Source organism: Triticum aestivum, chromosome 6A (assembly GCF_018294505.1).
Source record: "Triticum aestivum cultivar Chinese Spring chromosome 6A, IWGSC CS RefSeq v2.1, whole genome shotgun sequence".
Classification (NCBI taxonomy): domain Eukaryota; kingdom Viridiplantae; phylum Streptophyta; class Magnoliopsida; order Poales; family Poaceae; genus Triticum; species Triticum aestivum.
The window spans coordinates 610,317,859-610,340,452 of NC_057809.1; the positions used below are offsets into that span (position 1 = coordinate 610,317,859).

Sequence of the window (22,594 nt, forward strand, 5' to 3'; positions counted from 1 at the left end):
TATATATATGGTAAGGGTATGTCCAACACGGTCCATCAAAACGGACGCGCTTGACATCCGCAGACAACGCTAGCGGGACCGAACATAGCAGGAATCACTCCCACAATTCAAATGGATAATAAACAAGCACACAAAAATTATGAAAACTGAACAAGAGTTAAGCAAGTTCATTATATTACATGCAAAACGGATGAGTTCAGCTGAAAATTAAAAAAACTAAAAAGCTACGCAAGGTCCCGGATGGTGACCTTGTAGGCATGGCTCCAAGGCCGTTGGCACCTCTGTCATGGCACAATTTTTTTATGTCCAATATTTTTTCCATGTACCAAATTTCCCCATGGCAAAAGTGCGAGCATTTTTAGGAATAACATTTTTTTTGAATTTTTAGTTTGTTGTTCCATGGCATAAGTAACAGTAAATGCTAACCTGGCACTTTCGTCGAATGACATGGCAACTTCTAGAGAAATCATATGGCAAAATTCAAAAAAAATTGTGTGTGCTGAAACATGGTAATTTTCATTTAGATAAAATTGTATTCTTTGTCAAATGGTAATTTCTTGTAAAGTCACATGGCAATTGTTTTGACAAATGACACGGGAAAATTCAAGAAAGTACTGTTTACTCACCAATTTGCCATGTATCTTATAACTCAAATTCCCAAAATTTACGTAAACAAACCTGCTCTAAGTTTACCTTGCACCATAGATTATCATTTTCGAAAAAAATTGTCATGTAATACCATGGCAAAATATTACCATGCATGCGAGTTTTGGTATAACAAAATGGCAATTTTTCATGCTCATGTTTTATTTTTTATTATTGCAGTTTTTTTGTACAAAGTGTGTCAATGAGCATGCCATGGTAACATTTTCTACCAAAAAAAATCTAGAAGGCCTCCAACTTTTGATGTTATTGTTGTGGACATACGAGGAGTTTTAGCTAACAATGTGCCCCCACAAACAAAGTCAAATTTGTTTATTACATCATGACAAACAAAAGAAAAGACAAATTCTGTAACAGTAAAATGGAAAAATTTATGAAAACTTGGTCCCTAGGACATGTTATTACCGTGGCATGCTCATATGTGTGTACTGATCATATGTCAAATTTTGGAAAAACTGTCCCTCGTACATCGTAGCAAAATTGAAACATTTTTGGAATAGTCAGATGGCAGATGTAAGAAGTTTTTATCTACAAAATATCTTTTGCATTTTTGTGTGTGTACAAATGGTGCGTCTAATCACAAGGATTTGTTTTTTCTTTTAAACCATGGGAACTTGATTTATTGCCATAGCAACTTTACTTCATGTACCATGGCAATTTCTACTAAACAATACATGACACACTTTTTTTTTGTTTTCTATGATGGAAAATTACTTTTTTGTTCTTCATGCATATAGTGAAAATGCCATAAAAGTTTAATCCGCATTTTTGCCACGATCTACAGATGAAATTTGCCACGAATTATTCTTTTGGTCCATTGCAAAAAGAAAACTAGATCATGGCAAAATTTACTTCAAGGACCATGGCAAATTTAATTTTCATGTACCATGGATAATTTCTTTTTGTTTAAGCCATGGAAAATTTACTAAAAATCCATGGAATATTATTTTTCGTTTTCTATCATGGCAACATTGTTTTTGAACCATGGCAATTTTCCTCATAGAATGGAAGGGTTATTTTTCGCACCATGACACATTCATATTTTTTAAAATCCGAGGAAATTGAAACAGACTATGGCAATTATTTATTAGGATACACCTTTTACCTTTTTTTTATTTTTTCGCACTATGCATGAATCACAATGGCAAATCTACCATGGCTTAAACAATACAGATACGGTTTTCTTAGTCTTCTTTGATGACAAATTTACCTTTTTGTTCTTCATGTATATAGTAAAAATGCCGGAGGAGAAGGAGGAGGAGGCTGCCTACCAGGCGGGCGGCCATGAAGACCTCCATCGAGGAGGAGCGGCGCAAGGCAGAGGAGGCAGACTACAAGGCGAGGTGGGCGAAGGCCCTCGCCCTCTCTGCGGTCGGCGACCATGTGGTGCCACCGTCGCCGCCGCTGCTCACCGCCTGATGCCTAAGGCCGAGCCGATTGACCGTTGCGCGTGTGGGTTGAAGTTGCCGGCCGGACCCAAACAAACAAAATGCGGACGAAGCACGCGTCGCCTGATTAGAGTTGGTCTAAGTATCTTGCTGACCTTGATCGTCTTCGTTTCGATCAATCAAGAAGGTAAATAGTGGAGCGATAATGAGGTGTGAGCAGTGAAAACGGAACAGGTTGCGGTTTCCGTGGCCGGTGGACGTGTCCTGGTCTTGCTCGAACCGGACCACGGTCGTGGATCGCTGCCCTTGCCCCTTGGTAAAGCCAAAGCCCACTACCAGCGCAGGGCTGCGCTGCTAGAGTCACGAATCACAACAGAGGAGGAGGGGCCGTGGGGTGACAGGTGTATGCGCCGTGCGTACGTACGTACGGGAAGGCGCAGCGCGCAGAGGAGACTGCGAGATGGGCGACGGCCGTACCAGGAGTATAGGCCACAGCCAGCACCTGCCAAAGCACGCGCCACGCGAACAGACCGGCCGATCCATCTCAATGCCATTGCCAGGCTTGAGGCTTCCGGCCGGCCGTATAGACGGACGCACTCGACACATATCACTCCATCCATCAATCCAGCATTAATCATCTCGCCTTGCCCGTGCACCGCACGCCGATCCTGCCGCGCCGCACCGCACGGCGTCCGTCCACGGCCGGCCGCCGCGTTACGCCGCCACATTTTGAAATAAATTAGTTAGTAGAATTTTTAAAATTCTGTGTTTTTTTGTCGATGTCCCTGTTAGTAGTGTGGTAAGTGTGCTTGACAATTTTCATGCCATATGCGATAGGAGTGCTTTGTCAGTGTAAAAACAAATCAATAATATAAGAACGTTTTTTTACATTAGTGTAGTATTAAAAACGTTTTTATATTTTGGGACAGAGGGTGTATAAGTTTTTGTAGAGATTACACTAGGTAGACTACATATGAAGCAAAATGAATGAATCTACACTTAAAATGCATCTATATACATCCGTATGGGGTTCATAATAAAATCTCTACAAAGACTTATATTTAGAAATGGATGTATCTAGATGTATTTTAGTTCCGAATTATTTATCGCAGGTATGAATGTATCTAGATGTATTTTAGTTTTAGATACATCCATTTTTGCGACGAATAATTTGAAACGTGGGACGACATCAATCCATCCATCAATTCCTCATTGATCATCATCCCGTTGGCCGTGTCGCAGCACGGCGATCCTGCCGCGCCGCACGGCCATCCACGGCCGCCACGTACGCACGCACGCACACTGTCCATCCTGCCACACGGTAACTGGGAACCCACTGACGGTGACAGCCACGCCACACGCCGTCGCAGCGGCTTTTCCCGGTGCCGTGCCGTGCCGCGTGGCTGGCCGGTGGGGTCAAAAAGGAGGCGGTAGATTCCACTGGCATTCCACCGGTGATCTGATGGGTACGAACAGACGGCAGGAGGATGCCATTGCCACCTCGGGCGAGTTGGTACGCAGGCGTGCCTATAGCCAGCTAGCCCCCCTCCCTCTCTCTGGCTAAAACCCCAACCCAACCCCTCCCTCCCCTCCCATCGCAGCCGCAGCGGCAGAGCAGGAAGGTTCTCCATCGATCGGAGGAGGGCCGGCCGGACACGCGCGCGCGCCGGCCATGGGCAAGGTACGTACATGCTTGACCACCACCTCGTCGACGCCCATCTGCTCGATCGAATCGCCTCCGGCCCGTTCCTTTTTTCCGCCGCTCTGACCGTCCTTGTCTCCGTGTCTCGTCTCTCGTCTCGCGGCTGCAGAAGAAGAAGCGCAGCGGCGGCGGGGGTGGTGGTGGTGGAGGCGAAGGAGGAGGAGGATGCGGCGGGGGCCAGCACGAGGAGAAGCCCGAGGCCGACGCCGGGAGCGGCTGCGAGGGCCAGCCCAAGGACAAGCCCGCCGACGACAAGGACAAGGACAAGGGCGGCGGCGGGTGCAAGGACGACAAGGCGGACAAGGACAAGGACAAGGGCTGCGGCGGCAAGGACGACAAGGGCGGCAAGGACAAGGAGAAGAAGGCGCCGCCCCCCCTCCCCGTGGTCACCGCCGTGCTCAAGGTCGACATGCACTGCGACGGCTGCGCGCACCGCATCCGCGCCTCCGTCCGCCGCTTCCCAGGTACGAGCACGATCCTCTCCTCTCCCCTCTCTGTCACGCGTGCGCGGCGCGGCGCGTGCACTGTTCTGTGTTCTCCGCGCATGCCCGTGCATGATTTCTCCCTTAATTTTCTGGCGATGATCGGCCCGGTGGGTAACTGCGCGTGTCTGTCGGCCATGCAGGGGTGGAGGGCGTGGCCATGGAGGTGGACAAGGGCTCCATGACCGTCGTCGGCCGCTTCGACCCCAAGAAGCTGCAGGCCCGCGTCGCTTCCAAGACCAGGAAGAAGGTCGAGCTCGTCGGCGGCAAGGACAATAAGGGCGGAGGCGGTGGCGGGGACAAGGACAAGTGCGGCGACGGTGGCGGGGACAAGAACAAGTGCGCCGACGGCGAGGGCAAGAAGGAGGAGGAGAAGAAGGAGCAGGACGACAAGTGCGGCGGCGGCAATGCCGGGAAGGGGAAGGGCGGCAAGGACAACAAGAAGCCTGCCGTGGTGCGTCCTTCGTTGATCCTATCCATCCTTCTTGCCACTTTGTAATGGTATGCGTATGCTGATGATGACATTGCTCTGCTCGACTGAATTCTCGATTTGGTTTGATGGCAGCCGGTGATCGTGACGGTGGTGCTCAAGATCGGCTCCGCCGGCCTCCACTGCGACGGCTGCATGCACCGCATCCGCTGCAAGCTCTTCAAGATCAAAGGTACGCACGCACTGCGTCTCCTCCACCTGCCCCATCCCGCATGCACGCCACATTTTTTCTTCAAGAGACGGACACAGCGCATGCACGCTAGCTGCTCGACTGAATTCCCTGTACCTGCGCATTCGCATCGCCGAGCACGCAGACCTCTAATTGGGAACCTACATTGTGTGTTGCAGGCGTGGAGCAGGTGAAGATGGACCCGGCCAAGAACCAGGTGACGGTGACGGGCACCATGGACGCCAAGGCCCTGCCGGAGAAGCTCCGCAAGAAGCTGCGCCGCCCGGTGGACGTGGTGGCGCCCGGCAAAGGGGACAACAAGGACAAGGAGAAGGACGGGTGCAACAAGGACGGGAAGCCGCAGCAGCAGCAGCAGCAGCAGGGGGGCGACGGGAAGCAGTGCAAGGAGGCGGCGGAGAAGGCACTGGCGGCGGAGCTGCAGCTGTGGAAGACGGCCTTCTACGACCAGCAGGCGATGCAGGCCACCGAGTTCCTCCTCAGCGATGAGAACCCCAACGCCTGCGCCGTCATGTGAGTGACCCTCGGCGGTGCTCGGTGGTGACCGGCGGACTGACAGACAGATAGTAGATAGATAGGAGGTTTGGGCGAAACCTGAATTTGGTACAGGCTACCGGAGAGATCGACGTAGAATTCAGTCGTTGGTTCATTACAATGTTTTTTTGGGTGGGATGGGAGCGCAATGTGCATGCAAGTTCTTCTTACCAGATTCTTGGCCATGTTTGGCAATTTGATGATGATGGCTTGTTGATGGGAACCGTTGGCTGGCTGCCGCGATCGATCGATTTTGGGGTGAACTGCTGAAGCATGTAGATGTTCTGAAGTTCTTGCGATGTGATGTGATGTGATGGATGGTACCGCATTATGATCCATGATGGCACATCATTATGTATGATCTCCGTGAAATGTACTACCTCAAAACCGTGTCGTCTTGGTTGGTTCCTGGTTGGAGGTACTGCTGCATTACGATCAATGCTCCTGCAGCATCTATCTTTTGCTTCTTCAGATAAGAAATGGTTTGTCTGTTTTGCTTCTTCAGATAAGAAATGGTTTGTCCGTTTTGCCTGTTGTGCGAGAGCAGAGAGTACTGGAGCACACTGGCAGTGCTCGAGTTTGCGCAGAGTGGTTGTGTGGGTGGGTGCTGGTTTGGGGCCAGAGGAAAGCGGCTTGTGTCGTTTGGACGGGAGAGCAAAAGAGGGAACAGCGAGAGGACCTGCTGGCTGCTGCTGCATCTGCAGGAGATGCGCGTGGCATCACAAGTCCAGAACAAGGCTGCGTGGGTGACGCGCAAAGGCTACTTTTGGGCACCCCACTCCTACCACTTTCTCTCTCGCGTGCATTTGGACCGGAGAATTGCGTGTCGTGTTCCTGGAATTTGTACGTGTTCTGAAGCTCTTGTGATGGATGGATCATGGATGGTACTGCATTATGATCTATGCTGATGGAACATTGTGTTCTGTAGTTATTCTCTCTAAGGCTCTATGGTCTCGATTGAAAAGAAAAAAATATGATTGTAGTACTACATTATGTATGTGATCTTGGTGAGCTGTCCGGCCTGGGTGGCCGTCGATTTAGACCTCCTGTATTTGCACCTCAGAATCCACATCGTGTGATGTTGGCTGGTTCCTGGTTGGGAGGCACTGTACTGAGCCCAGCCAGCATGATTGCGTTATCGCAGATCGTCAGGTAGTGTAGTGGAGATGACTCGCATTGTTACTTTGTTAGTGAGTGAGGTGTGCATGCATGCATGCCGCAGCATTGGTACCCAGCAAGCACTACTAGCAGTCGGGTCTGCAGCTGCAGAGAGTGGTGTGGTGTTGGTGTTGGGCCTCCCAGAGAAAAGAGGATGCACTGCACCATCTCAGAACTGCAGTCTGAAGAAAAGAAGGCTGCTGGCTCTCCAAAGACTCCTTTTTGGCACCTCTTCTTTGTCTCCAGCACCAGTTCAATTGGATGGATTCTCTTGAAATGCTACCTAGCTCCAGCCTCCAGGTCCATACTCATCTACCATCACAGGAGCTCCAGGTCCATACTCCAATTTCACATCTAGAATTACTATTATTGCAGCTTTCGAGCCTCTTTTTCAGAAGGGATTGGTAGTCTCGTGCTTCTTTTTCTCTTCTTCCGATCACTGAAAAATGAAGTGAATTCCCTGTAAAAAAAAGAATTGAAGAAAGAGAATTCTCGTCAATTGGGCTTCACTGAGGCCAACATGTACATCGTCAGGTCGTGGGGATCACTGGCAATCTGGCATGTGAGCGAGGTGTGCACTGCACTGCATGCTGCAGCAACTCTTCTTTTTTGATCCGCAAAAAAAAAAACCCTCTCTTTTCTTTTCTTTTTTTCTGCTGAAAAGAAAATTGTCCGTCTTGCATGTTCTGCGCAGTACTAGACCACACTGTAGCACTGGAGTTTGCACGGAGTGCTACAGTGTGAGCCTGCTTTCTTACATGGGCCAGAGGAAAGCGGCTTCCGGCCCTTGGACCGCAGAGCAAAAGAGGGAGAAGCGTGGGCCTGCTATGCCTTTGCAGATGTACCGCCACAGATTCAGAGCAAGGCTGCTGCGGCGGGCGATGCGCAAAGACTACTACGTACGTACCTTTTGGCACCATCTTCTTTCTCTCGACAACTGGTTGGATTCTTTTCAACTGGAGGAGGGAGCAGTAAAATGATTGGAAGCTGATACAGCAACAACTACTACGTAGGAGTACTACACACAGTTTGTTTTACTAGTTGGTGGTGGTGGTTTGCTGTGTCTCCTTTTATTTTACTGGACATCTCCACTTCTCGAGTCTCTAATTATTGGTGTCAATATTTTCGAGCCTCTTGTACTAATCAATCACTGAAAAGTGAAGAAACTCCCCGTGGAAAATGAAAATATTAGAAAAGGAAGAGAAAACTAACGATCTCTCTTCTTCCACGGGCCTCAGTTTGCGAGTGGGCTTCTCGTGACCTGGATACACTCCGTGCAATCCTTCTAGGAGGATTCAGGTAGTTATCCACTTTGCTTGCCTTTTTTTGTTTGTGAAATCACTAGTTAAAGGATACTCTTTGTAAATGTCACTTGCACCTTCTCTGGTGGTGACAAACGGCACACTATGTACGACACTTGTCACAACCTGTGAATTTTATGATTTTTTTTGCGTAGAATCATTTTTTAAAAATGTTATATCTATCGAGCCGTGCGTCCAAATCATGACCTGTTTTCACTGTAGGGTTTCTCGCATTGAGATTTTCAAAAATTAAATGATTTGAACAAACTTCTTTCACTGAGAAAACCTGAAAAACCTACAACCAAAAAAAGGAAATTGGGAAAAATAAAAACTGAAAAAAACCAAGAAAATAAAAAAAAGGAGACCGGGAAGAACAGTTGTGCTTTTCGCTTTTTTTGGGAAGTACACTTGTTCTATTCACTTCTCGGGAAGGACTGTTGTGCTTCAGCAACTATGCATTTTCACTTTCAAGAAGTACATCTGCGATTCATGTGGAAGCACAACAGTGCTTTTTACATGGTGTACTTCATGCAAGGAACCCTGAAAAAACCCAAAACCCGAAACCTAAGCACACTAATAGAATGACCGTGCGTTGCCACGGGCTCTTGAAATAGTTTGCAAGAGTTACATGTTAAATTTCACACATAGAAACAATATAACACAAACACAATTATTTAATAATTGAATTCCATTTTTGCAATACTTGAATCTGACGTTTTTTGGCATTGGCGACTGCTAGATACCAATAATAGCCCGGCATGTTAATCGGAATGAATAACTAATGTAAATAACATACAAGTGGCAGTAACAATTAGATATAAATATTAATAAACCATTATACATATGAATTAGAAAATTATGTCTATGATGAAATATAAATGATATTTTCTACTTCATCATATAATCAAAGATAATATATAATAAAAATAAAAGTGAAACTAACACAACTATTTTGTTTGTAAAAAAGATAAACCTTTTTGATATTATTAGAAAATTATGTTGCTTAAATCATTTTACTAACACAACAATTCAGGGAAAACAACGAACTATAATGTTCATATATAAATAAGTATTCATCTGATTTTTTTAAATTATTTATATAGGCTATGCAAAATTTTCCAACAAAAGATAAAAACATGCAAGCAAACCAACATAAACCAAGTATATTCGTTTTCGTCTCTCATTTTTTTTGTCATACCCTCAATATATGTAATAAGTATAAAAACATTTATTTTTATGAACCATGTTTAATATATATATATATACACTTTTATTGTTTTTCTGAGGTAAATATATACTTTAAATATCTATGTTTTTTTGTTGAGCAAAATTTGCCATCAAAGGCCCAAATAAGCTATCCACCACGGCCCAACCAGCACCCAAGCTTACCCCCACCTAAAAAAAACTAAATATATAAAAAATGAACCTTATCCCCAGCACTCTCTCCTCTCCTATCCACTCACTGACCACCTCTCGCCCTCTCCCCTCCCCGGCTCCCCCCCGCCACATCGCCGCGCGCATCGACGATCCCGCAACCGCGCGACTCCGCCCGCCGACCACCGAATCGGTCTCATGAATTGGCGGGGCTTGGGGCTACGACAAGCTGTGTGCGGCGCGACTGACGGAGGCGGACGCTGCAAGCTTCCTGACCTGGGCGTGCGTGCTCGATCCGGTACCATTTCGGTCGGACCCGTGGCGGTGCTCCTCTCCGGCGAGGTCGCAGGTCGATCCGATGCGGGGCGGCTCGATCTGCAAGCGGAGCAACTCCGATACGCCACTCCCCTTGCTTGATGCGCCCCCTCTCCTCTTCTTCTTCCACATGTTCCTTCCCTGATGTGGTTTCCTCTTCCCTGGTGTGCTGCGGCGCCGTGACCCGGTCTCACAGGCACGGCCAGGGCGACGACTGCTCCCCGACGCCGCCACCCTCCGCAAGGAGCGACGACAGCTCGAAGCTCTGCGGCACGGCGTGCGCCGAGCGACGTGCAGCGAGGGCGCCGCTGCCTCAGCCATCGGCGTGTCCGACCACTCGTCCACGTCCCCACTGCTGCCGCCGGCCGGCCACTCGACGTCGCTTGTCCCGCTGCTTTAGCAGGCCAAGAAACCGGAACGCCCCCCGCGCCTGGCGACCTCGGCATCTCCATCGACCGTCTCAGAAAGCGCTACCTCGCCCGGCTCCCGCATAGCTGATGGTAAGCCCCTCCTTTGCTCTCTTGGCCTTCTTGCTTGCTTGCGAGCCCCTGATCTGAATTTGTTGGTTGGTTGCTTTCTTTCTTCAGCAAGCCAAGAAACAGGGAGTGCCGGCAGTAGTACTCTGAATCCATCAATGCAGTTGAATCCATAATGCTAATCAAGAGGTGGTTTTGGCCTAACTGGGATGTGCTTGAGTCCCGCATAGCTGTGGAGGAGGAAGCTGCTGCCCTTCTTGAGTAGTTTGCAAAGGTAAATCAGTTGTCAATGTTAGATGTACTTCTTTGAGGAAGCTGCTGCCGTTCTTTTACTCACCTTGCATAAAACTGCAATGTCAATGTTAGATGTACTTCATTGAATTCAAGCATCCTTTTAAACACCAGATTGACTTAAATAGGCTTTCATTGCATCAACCCTAGTATTTCTAGAGAGCTACTCAAGCATGTTTTTTCCCATAATTGTTGTACTGATATTTATATTTTTTTATTGAATAACATATGTGGGGACTACTATGCTTATATAATGTCTGATTTGATCATATCGTAATACATGCATTGTGTTGATGGCGCTATTACGGTGCCATCGCTTCCATCAAATTCCATTGGCATAATACTCCAATGTAATAATAAGTATCTAAAAGGTACTGAGATGTTCAAACAGCATGATAGTTGTGAAATAGAACAGTTATGATAGCCGATAGCTAGCCTCGTATAAGGCTGTACTGGCTGTTGCAAAGTTTACCTGGTCTTCCATTTATATCTTTTAGAAGACAACCCCAAAACTGACTAAAGAAATAAAAAGTAGTAACACCAAGTCTTGTTTAAGTGTATTCGAGAAAGAAAAAGCCTTGTTTATGTGCCAAATCAGCACTGCAGCACGCTGAACCGTGTATAACATCCACCCATGTTGATTATTGGAACCTTTGATAATTAGTATATGAAGTCTCACAATATTTATCATTGTGTTGCTCAAATAACATGTTTATTTGTCTTACCCTAATGTTGTGTTTGGCGATTTGGCCAAATGTTTAATTCAAATAAACATTAGGGCCACCTATCAGCTGAAAATAGGAATCTGAAAGAGCAATTGCTGGCTAGTATCATGGGTCAGTCTGTCATGCTTGTCATTTTAGCAAAGGTCAGCGCACCAGTACAGTTGATACCTAATATGAGACGTTTGCTCTCACAGGTCCTCCTATGATTAAATGAACTTCCTAAATCAATTCGTACACGCGGCTTTGCCCTTTAGAAACTTGTTTAGTAGTAGATGACGATAATAGGTCGAGGGCATCTGTCACCCAAGCATGTTGAGTGTTATGAAAATTTATCTCAGAGTGTTTGCATCTGAAATTTTTGTGACTAAATTAACATGCATTTCTTACTGATTATAGTTTTTGAGAAAAAACCTATAGTTAATTCTCATTTTACGTGTTTGCTGTTTTAATCTTGAACATCTTTCTTTCAAAATGATTTGAGTCATGTTGGTAGGCATTGTTCAATAGTCAACATACATCCAACTTTGTATTTTGAATGATCAGTCTAACTTCTCCATTGAAACATGCGACAGATCTTCAGTGAGCAAAGAGGGCAGTGGAAGGCAGCAACCCAATCCCAGGAGTTCCTTTGAACCCTTCAGCATTAATACAATAATGCTTACACAGATCCTGAGAAGCAGGATGCTATAAATGTGTAAGTTGATTTATGTGTGCAAAAATATCACTCTGACAAAACCTTAGGAGTAGAGAGACATTGGTCTAATATTATTACACACAAGATTTATATGTTGTGTTTTTTTGAGATGCAGATTCTTGGGCCATTTCCAGTCTGAACAAGGCAAACCTCCTATTGTGGAAGTTGGACTGAGATCAGCATTACGATGTTGGCCGCCAAGGAACTCTATGTGAAGAAACTGGAAGGTACTAATATAAACTCTTCTACTAACAACAACATTGCTTGATAAGCTGTGTTGTGCCCCTTACTACCATTCTCATCAATTATAGGTTCGTGATGGTCTGCTCGCTATGATTTATGAGCCGATAAAAGTTTAAATAGTTGTTTCACTTGGCAGGCCAGAAGGTGGTTTAGAATATTTTTGTTATATTCTAGTAATAATGATTTATGAGCTATGAAGTGGCTCAGGTTGTAGTTTGTAGGCATAGACCCACAAAGATCACAAAAATAATTAAGCATACAGTCTGCGTTCTTGGTGAATAGCCAAGCATCTGGACATATTGTTTGGTACATATGAATTTTCACAGCTTTGCTCAAGTCATCCGAATCCGATCACCGCCGTTGGACCTCGCAACTAATAACAGTCGTTTCCTTGCGCCAAACCTGCAACACAACATGGCTGTTTATGTATGTATTGAAAAGCCAGCATTATAAAATTCAACTAACGGGGAAATAAGAGACTATACAGGGACCTCCACCTATGAGAAATAATATAATAAAGATATAGTTTTCATATTGTGTGGTGGTCCAGTTTTGTGGCCGCTTTGGGGCTGCATCATAAATATTTCTGTAATGTAGAACACTTGAGTGGAGTCTAATTTTACAATGACGAAGTGACCAAGGCAGTGTGCAGGAAAACAAATCCGAGTTTAGATGTAGTACATGAATGATTACAAAACAACAAAAGAATAATACACATAAGCAAACCAGCAAAACGAAAAATAATGTCACATACAAAGACTGCTGCAACATGCAGGGAAATAAGAGACTATACAGGGACCTCCACCTATGATAAATAATATATAGATATAGTTTTGATATATTGTATGGTGGTCCAGTTTTGTGGCCGCTTTGAGGCCGCATCATAAATATTTCTATATTGTAGAACACTTGAGTGGAGTCTAGTTTTACAATGACGAAGTGACCAAGGCAGTGTGCAATATTTGTGAAGAAAAACAAAGCCGAGTTTAGATGTAGTAGATGATTGATTACAAAACAACAAAAGAATAATATACATAAGCAAACCAGCATAACAAAAAATAATGTCACATACAACAAAATTTGGCAACTTGCAAAGTCACAACTCCGAGGCAATATTATTAATACTTGCCTTGTACTATAAACATAATAAAGTTTTGCAAACATCGAAAGATTGAGATATGTACAAAGACAGCAAAGAGCACCAAATTACCTGTAGCATAAGAGTAAATCCTCTCACATATTTAAGAGGGGACTTCAGCCCGTAAGGACTTCCTTATAGACGATGTTCTTCATCGCGGTCTGTAAGGACAAGGCAGGTCTTTTTCGCTTCTTAGATTTACCGCTTTTCTTCTTGGCATTCTCCTTCTCCTTCTCCTTCTCAATGAGGATCTTTATATTTCTCTTTGCGGTGGCTCGAGACAATGCAACATACAGTTGACCATGAGAAAACACCGGATTAGGTAGGTACACACCAACAATCGGAATCGTCTGGCCTTGAGCCTTGTTAATCGTCATAGCAAAGCTAAGTCTTACAGGAAATTGCTTCCTCTTGAACTTGAATGGAAACATGTCGTTGTCAGACGGGCATAGGGGTATTCGAGGAAGGAATACCCTCCTACCTGTGTGTTGTCCGATCACGATTACTGCGTCGATGGCATTCCTCTCGAAACCTCGCACCACAAGCCTCGTCCCGTTACACAGACCATTAGCCGGATCAATGTTCCGGAGAAGTATGACTGGGCAGTTGAGCTTCAGTTTGAGTGCATGCGGTGGCAGACCGTTCGGAGTCAATCCATTTAGGAACTCGGGAGCGTAGTAGCCATACGGGTCGTCTTCTGCACTGTCAAAGCTATGGTAGATTACTTCTTCTCCCCGAAAACGCTCTACCATGCGTATGTTTATCTTGTCGACGTTGTCGTTCGTGGTGGAGAGGATTGCGCGTGAAGTCATGTAATTCGGATCGGACATGTTGTCATCTAGTCTCGGAAACACATGGTCAATCAGCTTCTCCAGGTCGTCACCCTCGCCTGTAGACGACACACAAATATCTTCAGGGAGTCATATGTTTCCTTGATCGTCAACTTCCTCGGTGCCATTGCCTACCCTTAGCAAGTAGTCCGCAAACCAGGTGTCATTATGAGCCCTCATGTTGGTGATGAGCCTTAGCTGGCGCATACCCTTCCAGAGGTGTGAACTTCGGAGGGTTGCATCGATTATCTGACCCCGGGACCCCCTCCTGACGACCGGAAGCACCTGCCTGAAGTCCCCGCCAAACACAACAGTTTTTCCTCCAAAGGGTCGGTCCCGTCTTCCCATGATGTCGCGCATGCTGTTGTCCAGTGCCTCAACCGCCTGTCGCTTAGTCATGGTGGCCTCATCCCATAGTATCAATGAGGCCATCCTCAGTAGCTTGGCGGTACCACTCTGCTTCGTGAAGGTTCATGAGGCGCCATCGTCGCAGCTCAATGGGATCTTGAACCTCGAGTGGGCAGTCCTGCCTCCAGGCATGATAGAAGCGGCGACGCCTGACGTCGTGGTAGCGATAGCGATGTTTCCCTCGCTTCGAACCTTGGCGAGCAGCGCCCTGTACAGGAATGTCTTCCCTGTACCTCCCGGGCCATCAACAAAGAACACACCCCCATCACCGCGTTCAACAGAAGCTAGTATCTCGTCATATGCAGCCCTCTGCTCTGAGTTTAGCGACGAAGCCAATTTAGTGTCATTGATGTCAAAATCGACGTTGGATTCCTCGATCACTTCTCTGGCCTCGCCCTCGGTTGGGTCGAACGAGTCGTCAATGCATGGAAGAGCGAAATCAGCTATGTCTTTGCCCATGGACTGCAACATACCCCTAATGTCAAGCAACACCATTTGTTCCACCTCAATCGGGCACGTGTGTGATCGCCGATAGTCATCATACATATGCTCGAAGTGCCTATCCCATAAACCACGCATGTCGCCTGGCTCACAGTGCACCAAAATTGTTGCGAAGAGCCTCCTGAGCGAACATGGCATCGCCCACTGCTCTGCCTCGGTGAGACAGTCGTCGAGCGTGTTATCTGCCTCGATGAGTCCCAACCTTTCGGCAGCCTCTCTAAAGCTCCTGCATAGCCTACCGTCCACGGTGAGCAGGTCCTCATATGATGTTTTGCCAGCAACATGGTTTAGTAGCACACGCAGATAGTATCGCTCCCCCTCGGCAGGATTGGCAGACACAATTCGACCTATCTGAAAACGCTCCACCCGCTCTTTCCAATACTTCTTACCCTTCTGCCATGTGAACCTTCCGGGAAAATCCTTGTACAATATATTTCTAGCCCATGGGTGGTCTTGGTTAGCTTTGAAATACTCTGTCAACATGGATTTGGAAGCTTTCTCAGAGGCGACTACGTCGGTCAAGTGAGCTTGCTCATTGAATGCCACCCTGTGCATATTCGGGAGATGAAGAGGCAACTGTAGGACAGGCGGCTCATTGGCACACAAGGGGAAGCCAAATATCCTCCACATCGCCTCTGGAGGAGTAACCCACCTCGCGTCTACGTATCTTTTGATCTCATCAATGTTACCATCGGCGTCGGGCTGGTCGATGCTGAAAGAAGCCCTATCATGGCCCTTGTATATGTACTTGTAAAGGTATTTGACGGCCTTTATGCTGGAGCAAACCTCAACGTTGATGTGGCAATTGAACATCCGCAGAAGGTAAGGGTTATACGGAACAACCCATCTGTTGTCCAACATTTTACCCCGGACCTTAGCCTGCCGACCATTATCTCGACGACGATAAACAGGGTATGAGTCCTTACCCTGTGCCGTGTTTTCATTGAACGGCCGCGGGTATCTGCACTTGCACTCATTCTGTTGCATGCACACATTTTTGGGATTGAGAACACCGCATGGTCCGTGCATCATATGTTTCACCACCAAGGCATGGAGTTCAGGATACTTCTGCTTGTCTGGGAGCTCGGCAGAAATGACTCGGTCGTACTGCTCCGGAACGACAAGCTTATAGGCAGAATCCATGATCAACAAAAAGTGTGCGTGGGGAGGCCCCTCTTCTGGAACTCGACTACGTATACATGTGCGACAACCACACCCAGGATATTCTTCTTGAACAACATCTCTTTCATAGCCTCTAGCTTGCCATGGAACACACGAGCAACAAGATCAGGCCGGTCTTGCGCTGTCTGACCAGGAAACAACTCATTCGTTATCTCTTCCCAGTTAGGGTTGCAGGTCATGGTCAGGAAGATGTCAGGCTTCCCGTAGGTATGGACAATTGCCAAGGCATCCATATGCCTCCGCTTCATGTCGCGGTCGCCACCTGGGTATGTTCCAGGGAGCACTATCCTTACCCCAATAGCGCTTGCGCGAGTCTCCCCGGATGTAATTGCATCAACAACTCCTTTATACAGGTCGGCACAGATCTTTGTCTGATTCTTCCTGTACCATTTCAACCTACAACTCTCAATCTTGATGTACATGTCCACCCCCCATTGTTGGAGCAATCGTGCTCCACAGAGTATGGGATTGAATATCCCAGGTCGTGTCTGGAGCATGTAACAGTAGTAGTCTCTCACCGAGACGTATAACCTGCTATTCCCCTCTGCACATGGATGAGTAACGCGCACATTAGGATTCATATGAGAAGTATACAATTCCTCTAAACGACAGAACACGCATGAGGCTTACCTGCATCATCATCATCATCATCATCATCATCATCACGTCTACCTCTTGGTTGTTGCACAACCGGCCAAGGGACATCACGTTTAGGAAGTTTCGGGTGCCAACCGAGCTCCCCTCTTGGGTAGAAGAGTGGGTAAGAGAGCGGGTCATACGAGCCAGCCGTCACATGTATAGTGTGCCTCTGGTTGTCATTCCCGCAAAGTGTAATCTTACGATCGAACCTCTTCGCTAGGTCAGTGCCCTCCACCCAAATTGCAGCGACCTCAGATGACAGAGGTCTATTATACTTCCGTTGGTCTAGTCTCTAGTCAGTGTTGAGGTCTATCCTATAATCGTCGAGGTTGTCCCTGTGCGCACCCAAACTCCTAAACTGCTGGGAGTACGGGTTTTCCCTGAGTATGTCCACTAACTTTCTGACAACATCCTGGTCTAATTGCTCGGTGGCAGCCTTGCGATGGGTTAGGCCCGGGTCATCGTCGTAGAAGTACAGCTGTAGATGATCTGGACGTGATGTTGGCCCAAAGGAATGAACGTTGTGGTAGATGGTGCCGTGCGCACGGAACGTGTACACCCCAGACTTCATGTTTGTGTAGCTTTCATCAAGGCTGACGCCGAGGGTTGTGAAGGAGAAGTGGCCGTTGAAGAACCGTATGTTCTCCCGAAAATGCCTTGAGTCCGCATCCATGCTAGACCAAAGCCTCATTAGCTCTGGGATGGGATCCGGTTGCTTCAGCTGGATCTGCCCACTGCGACAACAGAATCCCGGGGCCTCGGACACAAACTTCTTGGCCTTGCAGTGATGGCAATTTGCGGCGTGCTTCAGGATGTGTGTGTGGTCCGGGAGGTTTGAGTAGACATAGTCCAATGGATCATGGTCGACATATGTATTTTGACTTGAGTCTTCCAATTCGTCGTGCTCCATGTCATCAACATCTGAGCCTGCAAACAATGTTTATAATTAGTGTGATATTTCCAACGGGTGGATGTTGCTCCAGTGGGTGTACTGTGTACATACCTTCACCAGAAAAAAGGTAATACTCATCGTCAAAGAGGATGTCAGGGTTGACATTATCATTCATGAGACGACTAAGGTAAGCGTCCATGTCGTCTGCTCAGGTGCGAAACCAATAAATGAGGGTTCAGTCTCAAGGAACGCAAGAGAGTAAGGATGGGAGTGTTACCTTCACTTCTAATCGTGTACTCCGGCGTGCTAGATGGGGTCGAGGCACCGTGTGCTTCCAGTACGGTAGGTTGTCCAGTTGAGTTCATTTCCGGTATGGAGATGGACCTGACGGTTGGTGTCATCACCCTACCTGCAAACCTTTCATTACGCCGGTCGCGTAGAGCATTCCTCTCACCATGTGGTACCTTCGAACATGTTTTTTGCTTCCCAATTTTCACCTGACGCGTCTTCGTCGCCATACTTCCCTTGCAAGCTCGCTCTCTCGTCCCACGCCGAGCTTTGGACTCATGACTCTGCTCGTCCGCTCCATTATCCGCCTTTGTTACCGGATCACTGGTTTGCTGGTCGGCATTTTGTAGGTGCTCATTGATTTCGATGAGGTCGCCATCTACAGCACCATCACCAAAGGTTCTGCTTAGGTATGCACCTACAACATTATCGAACGATTATTTATATGTCATGAATGATTACATGATGAAAGATGATGGTTCATAGGATAACTACCATCGGTTTCGGTGTTTCGGATGTATGTGGGGGCCGCATTGACTGAAGGAGCATGATCTATTTGTTCACTGTCGGATTGTGGCGTGATGGCTGAAAGCGTGAGAGTCGGACAATGTGTGTGAGGGTTGGACAATGAGCTAGTTAGGTCTGGACGTGGCATAGCGATCGATTCCGCACACGGGGTGTTTTTTTTTTGCAGCATACTTTGCCTTTCTTTTTTCACTTGATTCCCCCCTTTCATCCTCACTCATGGTTTTTGGGTGTTGCACGCGCCATTCTCGCAATTTCTGATTTTTTTTCTTCAAGATCGATCGTTCCGTCACCCACTTTTTTTCGATAATTTGCTCGCCTCCGCGCGTTTCTCTGCTCACTTTGCTCGTCTGTTAAGTCACCCTTGTGTTCTTTACAGCAGTGTGAAGACATAATCAGAACTTCATTGTTCAACATTTTGCAAGGTAGCAGAATCTCAACAAATATCAATATCGACAATACAAAGTTTGTTTTATCTGTTGTATCTATAGAGATACTAAGCTCCCATGATTTGAAGCGTTCTGGTGCTTCGAGGGTTGTGAAACCGTTGAGAGCCCTGTCTGTAAGGTGTGTCATGTAGTTTTATTTCTACTTCTTGTTTTTATTTTTTTACACACTGTAATTCAGGGGATCTTATTAAAATTTGAATACTAAAAGCAAAAAATAATAATTACAAATCACATTTTTAGATTCATTATTTTAGAATGTTGGACAAAGATTCAAATGGTTCAGTTTCATGAAAACATAGTAACCATATATTATGAAACCGAGCGGGTATGTAATATAATCCCAGTGCTGAAACATATTGATGAAACATAAAACGTTCTTACCCAATATCGTAAGGGCAGGCTGATTTTCATCTAGTTGCTTGCTGGCTGCCTCCTCTTTTTTCTTTCGATAAGCAGCTCTCCTCCGAGCCTTTATTTGCTCCTTTTTCTCGTCAAGGTCCATCGAGGATGGTTGGCACACATTAGTGATATCACCGAGAGGTAATTGGGGAACATTTAGCATAACTGCATGGAGGGTTTAGGGTCTGGTTAAACAACGATGTATAGCTGGATGTAGTTGGGTTGGCATCCCATTGAGGTAACAACAGAACATTTTGCATATATGCACGGAGGGTTTAGGGTCTTCATTGTTCACCGAGAGGTAACAGGTCTGGTTGAAGCCACTTCTCTATCTAGGGTTTATTTTTTATATAACCCCTCCGTGTCCATACATGAAGTGTATATGGACTCAAAAGTCGTATGTCTGTATGTCTGACCTATATCGAATTGAACCTAAATGATCAGGAATTGTATGCACAACACAGTGGTCAACTATTGTTCGGTCAATTATTCGTGGGGTTGGGGTGAGGAGACATACGTCGCCTACATCCTTCACTCGGAAAGTATACATATGGTCATCGTATTGCTGAAACATAAAACATCCTTACCTGATTTCGTAATCGCAGGCAGATTTTCATCTTGTTGCTTGCTGCCTGCCTCCTCTTTTTTCTTTCGATAACCCGCTCGCCTTCGAGCATTTGTTAGCTCTTTTTTCTCGTCAAGGTCCACCGAGGTTGGTTGACACACCTTAGTGATATCACCGAGAGGTAACATGGGAACATTTTGCATATCTGCATGTGATTTGATGTTAACATTATATTGTGGAATGGGGGGAGTATATATAATATCATCGCAGTGCCTTCCCATGAAGCATTCTTACCTGATATCGTAAGGGCAGACAGTTTTTCATCTTGTTGCTTGACGGTAGCCTTCTCTTTTTTCTTTCTATAAGCAGCTCGCCTCCGAGCTTTCATTAGCTCTCTTTTTTCATGAAGGTCCATAGAGGATGGTTGATCTGCATTAGTGATATCACTGAGAGGATGGCGTGGGACATTCTGAGGCCTCTCTTCCCAAATGTCACTTGTCATGCTAGCTAGTTCTTTTGTTAGATTACTGAGAGCCGGCAACGAATCTACATTATATAGGCATGAGATTGGAGGGTTGTCTGCATCATGTAAACATAACAATATACAGGACCGAAATAAGGCAAAGTTGTAGGCACATGGTGTAACCTTTCGGCACATGGTGTTTGACATGTATAACAAAATATGTAGCTGAACATATACATGGAGGTAGATATATACCTGGAGTATCACATGTGCTATCGCCATCGGTCTGAAGTATCATCCGTTCGTAGGGAGTAATATGGACTCCTACAAGTCACGATGTTGATACATCAGAATTGGTTGTGCCCAAGTCTGTTAGGTATGATTTTTCACATAAAAAGGATAAAATTAAGCCTGATACCTGGACTACGTGGGTACATTATGTCAACAACGTCGGCTACGGGTATAATCCGTTCGTTAGAGTCGTCAACACTTGTCCCCTCTCTCGGGCCTGCAACACATTCAGTTTCCTGGGATGGTGTTTGACTTGGTGAACATATACCTGGAGGTATCGGCGATGATGTCGTCTGTTCCGTTGGCTTGCTGTGTGGAGTCCCCATAGGTAACTACTAAAAAAAGACATGTCCAACAGACTCAGGCATCCCGCAAAAACTTGTAAACTGACTCTGCAAGCAGATAACGTGAAATACCAACAGTACTAAACGCCCGTTCCCATGCTACAGGAACTCAGTCCATAAGGGTAGCTTTGCTATACAACTGAAAATAGAAAGACATGTCCAACAGACTTTGCTCAGAAATATTTATTTGAAAACTGAATTTGCTGGTTATAAACATGATCGGGGTTGCTTGGTCTGAGTATTGGAGCCTGTTAACAGGAAAAATGACTACCACGACTGCACATGCCAGCTCTGACCTCCCGTATTATGTTAATCATTTACGTTGTATTTTTGTTATCAAGCACATAACTGTATTACACAAGATCTATTTTTATTTGCACTACATTTGAGTTGAGAATCAGTTTCTGTTGTAACAAAATAGCAATAGATATGTCGGTTAATTTCATGTGTACCATAGGTGCAAAATGAATTATGGCATGGCTTGATTTAGTTTTTGTTTGCTTTCATCCTTTTATTCGTTTGGTTTATTCCAGGTCCATATAATTATGATGTCTTGGAGGGTATGACGTTCGGCAATATTTCTGAATCCTTCAATGCTGACTTTGAGGATGGTACAATCGGGGAGGTAATTATTTTTCCTTTTGTCATGTGAAGCCCAACACTATGCTATTAACCAGGTATGGATCTTTGAGAGTATCCTTCTGGGTGAATATGGAGAAGTAATGAATATCCAAGTACTTGCTGTGGCTGAAAGGGTAGACCTGCTCTAACCAAAGGACCTTTAGATGCTTGGCCCAGTTCGCCCATTGTTTTTGACTACAACCATTGCACTTACTGTTGTGGACCGGTTCGGTAATTAACCAAAGGATGATTGTAATAGTTGGCTCTGCCTGTCATGTATAGAGTAACCGAAAGTTGTATATGTTCCTCCCAAGTTATCATGTATTACATTTGTGGACAGTTGTATATGTTCTGATCTGTACACGTATGCATAACAAACAAAGCCTGGGTGTTCATACCTGGGGTTGAATCCGTACAGAGTCGCCCACGGGAACTCCTATGTCGCTGTCGTGGTTCCGCGGCGGCGGCGTTGTCCAGTGGTTCCGTGGCGGCGGTGCTGTCGAGTGGTTCCGCGACGGCGGCGCTGTGGACTATGCAGATCCAGATGGAGTCGGGCGGCGAGATGCGAGATCCAGATGGACTCAGGCGGAGATCCAAATGGACTCAGGCGGCGAGATCTGGTGCGGGGTATGAGGTTCTACGGCAGGCCGATCCTGCGTGGGCGGGGTTCTCGGTGGGTTGGTGTGGGGGTGATGGGACGGAAAAAACCGGTTGAAAAAAAACCAGACGAAAGTGGGGGACTATTCAACCAACTCGTCCATTAGGAGTAGTAGAGAAGAGATGACATGTGGCGCAGCTGTGAGAGGGGGCAGCACGTGGCGTGCTGGGCCACCTGCTCCCCAGGTTGCCCATTGGAAGCCCAGAAGGGGTACTCGTCAAATAATTGCTCCATTTTTGATGGGCAGCGACTATGTATCGCCCCTAGTGACGCAAATGCAAGATTCGCCTGCAGCGAACGGGTAATGGGCCGGCCCACTTACCACATGGTATCATCATGCTGACGTTATAGATGGAGTACTAAATACATATATTATGA

General features: G+C 46.2%; 2 protein-coding genes and 1 long non-coding RNA gene across 8 annotated transcripts; 2 read left to right on the forward strand and 1 right to left on the reverse strand.

Moving 5' to 3' along the window:
* The first annotated feature begins 3,574 nt into the window (after positions 1-3,574).
* LOC123131355 (heavy metal-associated isoprenylated plant protein 3) lies at positions 3,575-5,791 on the forward strand. Its single transcript, XM_044551047.1, has 5 exons — positions 3,575-3,732; positions 3,863-4,217; positions 4,379-4,689; positions 4,801-4,897; positions 5,074-5,791. Exons 1-5 carry the CDS (start codon positions 3,724-3,726, stop codon positions 5,427-5,429), a joined length of 1,128 nt encoding a protein of 375 aa, XP_044406982.1. The 5' UTR covers positions 3,575-3,723; the 3' UTR covers positions 5,430-5,791.
* Positions 5,792-9,348: 3,557 nt separating this feature from the next.
* LOC123129009 (uncharacterized) lies at positions 9,349-21,897 on the forward strand. 2 transcript variants are annotated; one of them, XR_006463566.1, is made up of 6 exons: positions 9,349-9,628; positions 9,791-10,094; positions 10,182-10,344; positions 11,659-11,780; positions 11,896-12,007; positions 21,471-21,897. It is a non-coding gene; the product is annotated as an uncharacterized lncRNA (long non-coding RNA). The 2 variants fall into 2 exon arrangements; XR_006463565.1 differs by having other exon boundaries at positions 9,351-10,094.
* Positions 15,356-22,289, reverse strand: LOC123129007 (uncharacterized). Of its 5 annotated transcripts, none has more exons than XR_006463564.1 (9): positions 20,721-21,471; positions 20,558-20,626; positions 20,134-20,418; positions 19,862-20,044; positions 19,257-19,439; positions 17,891-18,319; positions 17,725-17,817; positions 16,713-17,648; positions 15,356-16,626 (listed from the first exon to the last, which is right to left on the reverse strand). XR_006463564.1 is itself a non-coding variant. In XM_044549139.1 (9 exons), the coding sequence occupies exons 2-9, from the start codon at positions 20,917-20,919 to the stop codon at positions 17,014-17,016; spliced, it is 2,076 nt and encodes a 691-aa protein (XP_044405074.1). In that variant the 5' UTR covers positions 20,920-20,925; positions 21,957-22,289; the 3' UTR covers positions 15,356-17,013. The 5 variants fall into 5 exon arrangements, 4 of the variants coding, with proteins under 4 accessions (XP_044405074.1, XP_044405073.1, XP_044405076.1 ...); XM_044549139.1 differs by adding an exon at positions 21,957-22,289 and having other exon boundaries at positions 15,356-17,648; positions 20,721-20,925; XM_044549138.1 differs by adding an exon at positions 21,957-22,285 and having other exon boundaries at positions 15,356-17,648; positions 20,721-20,928.
* Positions 22,290-22,594: the final 305 nt, after the last annotated feature.

Coding starts and splice junctions, on each gene's coding strand:
- LOC123131355 (XM_044551047.1), top strand. Junction 4,218..4,378: donor CTCCGTCCGCCGCTTCCCAG/GTACGAGCACGA, acceptor TCGGCCATGCAG/GGGTGGAGGGCGTGGCCATG. Junction 4,898..5,073: donor CAAGCTCTTCAAGATCAAAG/GTACGCACGCAC, acceptor TGTGTGTTGCAG/GCGTGGAGCAGGTGAAGATG.
- LOC123129007 (XM_044549139.1), bottom strand. CDS start 20,919: ATGGGGACTCCACACAGCAAGCCAACGGAACAGACGACATCATCGCCG. Junction 20,627..20,720: donor AATGTACCCACGTAGTCCAG/GTATCAGGCTTA, acceptor CGTGACTTGTAG/GAGTCCATATTACTCCCTAC. Junction 20,419..20,557: donor TAGCACATGTGATACTCCAG/GTATATATCTAC, acceptor TACATGATGCAG/ACAACCCTCCAATCTCATGC.